Source organism: Haematobia irritans, chromosome 3, assembly GCF_050003625.1.
Source record: "Haematobia irritans isolate KBUSLIRL chromosome 3, ASM5000362v1, whole genome shotgun sequence".
In the NCBI taxonomy this organism is placed as follows: Eukaryota; Metazoa; Arthropoda; class Insecta; order Diptera; family Muscidae; genus Haematobia; species Haematobia irritans.
The window spans coordinates 49535813-49544909 of record NC_134399.1 but is presented as its reverse complement, the minus strand read 5'-3'; the positions used below and the strand labels follow the sequence as shown (position 1 = coordinate 49544909).

Sequence of the window (9097 nt, the reverse complement as noted above, 5' to 3'; positions counted from 1 at the left end):
TATATATATATATATATATATATATATATATATATATTATATATATATATATATATATATATATATATGTATATATATATATATATATATATATATATATATATATATATATATATATATATATATATATATATATATATATATATATATATATATATATATATATATATATATATATATATATAGTACAATTTTAAACTGTTTATTACAATAAACAGTTTTATCTACACTCAATCGAGGTATTATATGAGAAGAATTATAGATTTTAGATCACTTGGTACCCGAAAAACTATTGAAAGTATTTTACGAAAGTTATCCGAATAATAACAAGAATATAACGCTCTGAATAGTTCACTTGTTTATCAAAATGCGATCAAGTGCCTTTGTTTATAGATCAGATGCAGTATAAAGCTGTCTTACGTGTATTTAAAATTACAAAAATAGCCGGTAGTTCATAGTGAACAGAGGGGGGTAATGGGTTAATACATTGATTTTTATTTTCTTCGAAAACCAGTTCAAAATATAGAAAAAGTTGGGCCAGCAACGCCGTCAGGAGGGGGTGGAATCGAGGACAGGTAGAAGTTAAACAGTGCCGGAGATATCACCCCGCCCTGGGAACTCCACACACATATTCAGAACCCAACGCTTCGTTCCTGCCGGTAGGGACGGATTCTTGATGTCCTCGAATAATGTGGCATGATTGAACGTAACGAATGCTTTCGATAGGTCAAGCGCCACGAGGACCGTCCTATGACACGGCTTGGGCTGATTAAGTCCCCTATTGATATGTGTCGAAATGGCATCTAAGGCTGTCGTCGTACTGTGTACCTTACGGAATCCATGTTGATGGTGGGCAGCTGGAAAATTCTCCACAAGGCTGGGGAGGAGTAGTGCCTCAAGTGTCTTGGTTACTGGCGAGAGAAGGATATCGGTCTGTACGATTCACCTTTACTCAATTACTCAAATCTTTGCTTCAAATCTTTGGCTTCAGTAGTGGAATCACTCTTCCCATCTTCCAGACATCGGGTATAATGAGTGATTCCTCAATTTGTCCTTGGAATCACTCAGGAAAGTGGAGGGAAACAAAAAAAAATAACACACACAGTTTATGTTCTTTATACTAACAACCATAGGTCAGTTATATTATAAGTTTGCCATATTGTTTGTAACACATTGAAATGTCGACTTTGAAAAGTATATGCATTATTGATCAAGAAGAAATTGTAAGGCGATCTAATGATGTCCGTCTGACTAACTGAAAGGCAATATATTCATTCCATTTTCTTGAACGTTTAGGTAGAAATTTAAGTCCCATTCTAGAAATTAAGCAAAAAAGTTTTTCAAATCGAAAATATCTATCTTATAAAGGGATTGGGCGGAACTATTGCTCATATTGTCGTACTTCAGTTGAAGATTCTTTACAAATATGTACCTCAATAAATATATACTACTACCTCTGTTAGAAGTAGAAATTGTTATGAACAAGAATTTAGAAATAATGAATTTAATTCAAACATTGGTTATTATTGTTTTTACGAAATAAGTCTCCAAAATATTGGGGATATATTGTGTTTTAGGGATTTATTTAATTTTTGGGGTATAATTTTATAAAATATTTTGAGGATTTATTCCATGGAGCTCTTAAAACGCCTCACGGCCCATAAAACATGCATATAACATTTTGGTCCAAATCGGTCCATTAGTGTTCGAATTTATGGATCACACGACATTTATGTATTTATATAGATACCCTGAAACACACTTTTTTATCCTGAGGGTTTTTGGTGCACTCTCTAGTGATTAGCCTTATCAAAGAAAAGAATAGGTTTAATATTTGTATGTACGTCAACATCACAATGTTTTTATTTTGAAACAGTTAAATTCGTAGTGTTTCATTCAAAATCAAATTTACTAATAAATATGTATGTTTTTGTTTAATCAATTTGTGTAATAGAAGAGTTGTCGGGAGTTGAACATATACTTCCATTTTCATCATTGCGAAATTTAATCGCGTCGATAATTTCCACATCGATATCGCGTTCTCGATTAGAGCTTTCCTCTATATCATTGTCACCATAATTTCCCACGGATTGGTTGCCATCTGAATCTGCGTCACATTCAACATCTGATTTATTATCCGACTCCACATGATCACTTCCATTGGCGCTGGAATTATTTAAAGCATTATCATTTTGGGATTGTACAATGAGGTCGCGTGCAGCGAATTGACTATAGATGCGAGGAAGGTGTTGCAACATATAATTGGCGCTACATTTCGTTATATCCGGCTGGTTCTCCTTGGTCTCTCCGAAGTCATAATATTTGGAATAATTTTCAAATTTATTCATGGAAGTACCAGATGTGGAACTTAAGTTAATGGCATCAGAAGTGGCCTGTAGGACTGTCATGGCTTTCAGATCATTGGCCCTCGGAGTTGGCACAGTAAATGCTGATCCGTGTCTGTACTTATTGGGAATTGCGATGGCATTTGAAGATTGTGGGGATTTGTTATTTTCATTCAATTCTGTTGTATTCCCATTACTCTCGGCATTCGCTAGAGGTGATACATTCTCCTTTTTACGATCGTATATATGGCCAGAAACTCGCAAATCTATAAAGAAATGCAATGGATCTATACCATAGGGTGAATACAATGGTGGATACCATACTGGAGGTGGTGGTGGAAGCACTAAATCTTGGGGTGGCAATGAAGCCGCAGGTGGGGTGCTTTCCATTGCAGGATCAGCCATACTGGCATCCCCACCTATAGCCGAAGAGCTTGTAGGTGTAGAAGTTTGCTCTACTTCCCTATCGCGCGCCTTTAAAGGTTCTAAAATGAGTTTAAAATCGTTGCGGTCTTTAACTTTTTCCGCTTCCAACTTTCGGTATTTGTTAGCCAAATTTTGTAAATATGGTTTGTGTGTGGTCAATTCTAGAGGTTTTTCAGTAGTGGCAATAGTCTGATGTTCTTGCTGAGCTTTTTCCAATATAGTTTCATTCTCCTTGAAATAGGAACGGTGCTGTGACCATGTCCGTTTGCGAGGACGCCTGGCAAAAGCAGCAGTTTGCTGCATTTGCAGATTTCGTACACTTTCCTGGTTACGATTTGCGACCAGAGAACGTAGCATGTCACTGAAGAAGAAGTTATTAGGACCCAATGGGGCTGAGTACAAATATGGTGGGGTGGCTGCCATGAGACGACTAACAAACTCCTGATTTCGCATGTCGTGCATGTTGGATTTACAGGCTGCTGTATTGGGGTGTGCACTATTTATATTTGCATCCTTGGGGGATTTAATCTGGTGCGTTTGTTGTTGATGCTGCAACTGCTGCTGTTCTTCAGACATATTTCTTGGCTGCAGCTTCGTGTATTGTTTGCTTAGTATCTGGAATTATAATGAAAAGATGTGCAAAAAATATTAATAAATGGTTTAAATGGGTTTCAAATGAATTTTCTTAAATGCAAATTTTATGTTTTTCTGTTGTGCCGAAAGTGGTGGGAGGGTTCTTTAAGTAGCGAAGGGTAATGCAGACATTTGAAATTCAAACAAAAGAAAATTTGAATCCATTAGACAAATTTCATCTTTTATTGTATGCTTGAAATGTTTTCCACTTTTTACATGAATGAGGTGGTCTCGAATTATATGATGGCCCACTTCCTTTCATATATTCATGTTCTTAATAAAGAGAATAACTTGAACAACTGTCACACAGTTAATGAACAACTCAGCATCTTGTACTGCTGCTATTCAGTTTGTATCCCCAAAGTTGAAGTGAAGTGGAATTTGTACTTAGTACTTCTTAATGGATTTGGGAATAGAAGTAATTCCCCGTTTGATGTATTCTACATTTAATGTTTGCCTTGAAAGGATTGATAAAATAAGTGCTTAAAGAATTTATGTATATGAAGTACATATCTGATTGATTGCTCTCAAAAAGTTTATTTGGAAGATATATTTTCGAAATAGAAGCCACATTTCTCTGATATGAAGAGATTATGGTGGACAATAAGTAATCTTGTATTTCTGGCATTAATAAATCTGAAACAGTTACAGTAGGTTTCGCTTACAGTCCATGGCACATATAGGAGATTTTCACATATAGCCCAAAAATCGTTTTTCTGGTATCATTAGGACATAAATATCGCACATATAAGTAGTTTGCTGAATAATTCATTTCACTTACACGCAAAAAAATAATTCTTTCCTCCCAAACGAAATTTTAGACAAACAAAGTTCGTTTCTCATTTGCTTTTCGCTGTAAGGAAGTGTCTTTGGAAGAAAAGTATATACTTTTTGTGATAAACGTTTATTCTTTTCCAGGATGTAAAAACAATTTCATAAAGACTAGCTCAAAAAAAAAAAACATTATTTTCTTGCTAATTGCATTGTCCCTCACATCCACGAGGATTTTTAGTTCTTAACACCTTTTCCTGTAATACCAACAATGTAGAAGAAATTATACGATTTTATAAATTTTTAAAATTTTTTTTACCTTTCGCCTGGACGGAGAATCGAACCGCGGACCATGCACATTGTAAGCCAACACACTAACCACTGAGCTATGTACCTGTTATGGTCATCAATAGATAAATATCCATATAAGTTATATTTATATAGCATAGCTTGCGGCGCCCACGAACCGAATAAACAAAGTTTATTTAACAGAAACAAACATTTAGTTTGGCACCGTGGAGCAGTGGTAGCTACGTCCGACTCTCATGCCAAGGGTCATGGGTTCGATCCCTGCTTCGGCCAAAGTTTTTTTTTGCTTTTGTTTTTTTTTTTTTACATATATTCCAGATATATTCGGAAGATTCCGAAAAAATGTTCAACATTACATTGTACTATATTAAATTTTGAACTGTAAAATGTGTCTTATTAAAGACCTAAAGTCAGAAAAGAACAGTGTTTGATATAAACGAAATGGACTGTGTTGTTATTTCAAAAATAACTTTTTTTTATTGAAAAAATAAAAATGTTGTAACAAACGAATTTTGTTGGTGATAAAAGTTTAAAATTTTCGAAGCAATTCAAAAAACTCTAACAAAAGAAAAACGTTTTCGGTACACGTTTTCCAAACGTTTTTTTTCTTTGCGTGTATAGGCCGATTTTGCATATACAGTATAACCTCTCTAATCCGGACACTCGCTACTCCGGACTATCCAGTAGTCCGAAAAGTTTAATTTTTCGGACACTTTTTTGTATGTGTCGCAGCAATTGTTCGTTACTTTATCGTGTGTTCATAAACTAAAAGAATAATGGTGCGGTTGTCGAAGTTCGTACAATATTAAAACAAAAAAAAACTAGGCACTTTCACAGAAAAATTGATTGAAATGATAAGTTTTCTGCCAGAAATGATTGCAGGAATTTAAATGCTCAAATATACGCGGTGAAAAGTTACCAAGTCATCTTTCAACTATCGAGAATTTTAGGCAAAACTTTCGAAACAGTCATGTCAAGGAATTGGGTCTTATGTTAGTTAAGATCAAATATACAACGCAGATGAATATGCTCTAGTTTGTAGATTGCTCCCCACAAAGAACAGAGACTTTAGCACCTGGAACAAAACTATCATAAGCTATATTCACTTTTATGCCAAGCTTAGAGCATAATTTACCACTTCCTGTAATTGGCAAGGTATTTTAAATAATTCGAGCTTTCTGTAACATATAAGGAAACGAAAAAAATGGATGTCATCATGATACCCAAAAGAAAAGGAAATCAATACTGATTCTAACTTTTGCATTAAAATTGCACGACAATACTATTATCAATGGATCGTAATCTAACTCATTCTCAAAGAATATTATTATGCAAACTTGGAAGCGTCCTGAAATCATTTAATTTAATTACAGTGGGTGACGGATATAAGAAACTCAGAAAATCTCACAATTTTTTTTTCTTATGTGATTTTTTCTATAGACAATTATTGCAATTACAATTTTATTACTGCAGTAACAAAACGAAATAAAAACAAGATTAAGGACTTTTGAGCTATATGAAGAGATGATGCACAAATGCAAAATTGAGTTATCTATCCCAGCAAGATCTGTACTAAAGGCTGTGGAAAGTTTCATTCGCCTGAAACATGTACAGTCAGACGTGTATAGATTTGTATCTGGCGATTTCTTTTCAATGACTCTATTAATCAAGTTCCTTAATCTTCTTTGTTCATAAAGCACTAATAATATGTTAATTAATTTACAAAAAGATAATAAATAACTTCAATTTAATAAAATAAACAAACCCAAATAATCGACACATAAAAAAGTTTCTTAAAGGGATTTTTTACAATGGCATTTTGGTCTTGTGTGATTGCCAAATTGTTCTCTTATCTGTTTTATATTACACTGTTCTTACATGAACTATTTTTCGCACCAAAACAAAGCAAAACGACATGTTGCTTATATCCGCTACCTACTGTACCATAGACGTGTGCTGGAGGTTACACTGAAAAAACAGTGAACCCACCAGGAAGAAAACTTTTGGTTAAGTTTAGAAAATTTTGAATATTTTTAGAAAATTTTGACTCAATAGTATTACAAACTCTGGCATCACGCCGATGTCACAAAAATAAGTCAATATTTTTTGACACATTCACCGAAAAAAGTAAACTGTTTTATAGGAAGAATAAATTAACTCCTACGAAAATTGAACTAAATTTTACTCCACATTTTGAGATTTCCACAAAGCGTTGTTAAAACCAGGAAATTTTAAAGCCCTGTTGTACTTAACTGCAGTTCTCGAAATTACACCCTCTCATAGAAGAAGAAATTAACTAAAACTAAAGAAGAAAATCATTGGCGCCAAACCATTTTAACCATACAGTAGTTCATTCTTACTATTTTTGGGAATCGTACGAAAATTTTCATTTGCTTTAGTTCATATTGAACTTATGGGTACGGTCATTGAACTTTATACTCACGTTTAGTTCTTAAAATGTTTGAGACATACTTAAAAAAAAAACGAAATGTTCATTGGGCTGCGGAAAATTTCGAAAAAAATAATAAAATTTAACTACAAACAAATAATTTTTTGGCAATAAAAATAAGTTTAATTTAGCGTTAGTTTAACTACGGATATTTTTCTGTGTTCAAGAAAATTTATTAGACATAAATAATTTTTTTCACTTGTTAAAGAAAATTTTGTAGTTTGAAGGAGAAATTGGAGTTCAAAATTGAAAGAATGTCTTTAGTGACGTAAGAAGTTCATGATGAACGCATTTGTAGTAAAATTTATAAATGTAAAGAAATAATGAACTATTTTGTGAGAAATACGAATTTAGTAAATCTTTATGCTTAATTTGTGTATAATTTTTTCCCATTGTATTTCATTTAACTAACGTACGCAAAAAAATATTGGAGTAAAGGAAACTTTCTCCAAACATATATGTTTTATTATAATAATTCCATGAACTAAAATAACGTTAATTTGGCTTTAGTGAAATAGGGAGTTCTCTTTTTTGAGTGCATGATCGCGCTGAATAATCTAAGCAGACGACATTTCCTTACGACAATATCACATGCCCCATGGGGCAAAATGTTTTTGTAGACTTCCAACACCATAATAATTTTCCCGACTCTATGAATCGGGCCAATAACTTGTCCAGAAAAACAACCTCAGACCATAATATTGTCCCCACTATGATTGGGGGAACTTTTTGTAATTCTTGGATAAAGGCGCATTAACCTATTTTTCATAGAAATAAGTGGTTTTTAGCATTTTTGTATAATCGCACTCGGACTTCTAAGGCTCTACATCTGATCGCTATGTTTGATATATCCAGTTGAATTTTATTTGTGATGATATTTGAGTGATTTGTTGCATAGTTTATTTGAATATATGATCTTCAATAGGGGTCTTAGCGTTTCTTCTACTTCAGTGCACAGTTTTGCTGTATCCTCTGTTTATAACTCGAGACGCAGTTGATTTGTGGACATTTTACTCTTCCGAAATCCAGTTTGTAATACCCCAACCTTAAAATCATCGTTATTTTGCTTTTTAGTGTGTTGATTATATATTTATTACGGGTCATTTGATCGAATTATTCTAAAAATAGAGCATAAAGGCGTGTGGCGACCAATTTATTACCAAATTACGCAATAACCTAAACTATATTCTTACAGCGCCCTTTTTGTACTTTTAATCCATCCTACTATAGCTTCCATATGAAATAGAGGAACAGACCATTATTTTGATACAAATGTACCAAACAATTTTGTAAATATTGTCAGTTTTTATATACACCCAGAGAAATGGTTGGTTGCAATTCGATCATTACAATAAGGAGATAATAACAGTAACTTATTTTTTGTTACAAGAACAATGTTTTGATTATTTCCCCCATTATATATCCAACACAACTGTAATAAAGTTCACAAAATCAAATAAAGAGTTCCTATAACCATTCAATTGGTTATAATAACCAATGCCTATCAATATGGTTTTATGTTTCATCAAATTGTAGAGCTAATCTCTGGTAAGTATGTATTGCATTAATTTTTGTAGTTTGACCACGTAATAACCATCTGCCATTGATGTACGCAAATACACCTATAAAAATAGACAAACATTATTTCATCCCTCTATAAATTGATCTCACATATAGGTCAAAAATCTTTGTTGCTAGCATCAAGGGCGGTTGCACCAACAAACCAAACAATTAATATGAGATTGCGAAAACCAATGCAAAGTTGGTCTAACGTACTACCATGCAGATAAAATTGCCAAATGGTAGTTGTGCTGACAGATATCATTGATAGTTGATGGAACCACCCGCTTTCGTTTGGTAAATAATTCTGTTGAGGTCTGGGTATTCATGAAATTCATGAAAATTTTTCCAATTTAAAACTTTATTGATTTTTAAACGTAATTGCAAAATTTAATTGATTCAAAAAGGTTTTTAATTGAAGACAAAATCCATCACAAAAAGTAATAGTATCAATTAATTTATTTACTTACTTAAATATTAATTGGATCAATTATTTTCGTGATTGAACACAAAAATACTTTTTTGTGTGTACAATTTAATTTAGGTAATCATTTCACAAATATATACCCAATACATATCCTTTGTGTTAAATTCCAAAATGGTT

The 9097-nt window shown here is 33.1% G+C and overlaps 1 protein-coding gene across 1 annotated transcript in view; it reads right to left on the bottom strand.

The window, feature by feature from the left end:
• Positions 1-1826: 1826 nt before the first annotated feature.
• LOC142228996 (uncharacterized) overlaps positions 1827-9097 on the bottom strand; it is a 194857-nt gene continuing 187586 nt past the window's right edge. The window contains exon 2 of the mRNA XM_075299525.1: positions 1827-3386. Within this exon, the coding sequence (XP_075155640.1) occupies positions 1935-3347 (1413 nt within the window). The 5' untranslated portion in view covers positions 3348-3386 and the 3' untranslated portion in view covers positions 1827-1934. The remainder of the gene's footprint in view (positions 3387-9097) is intronic.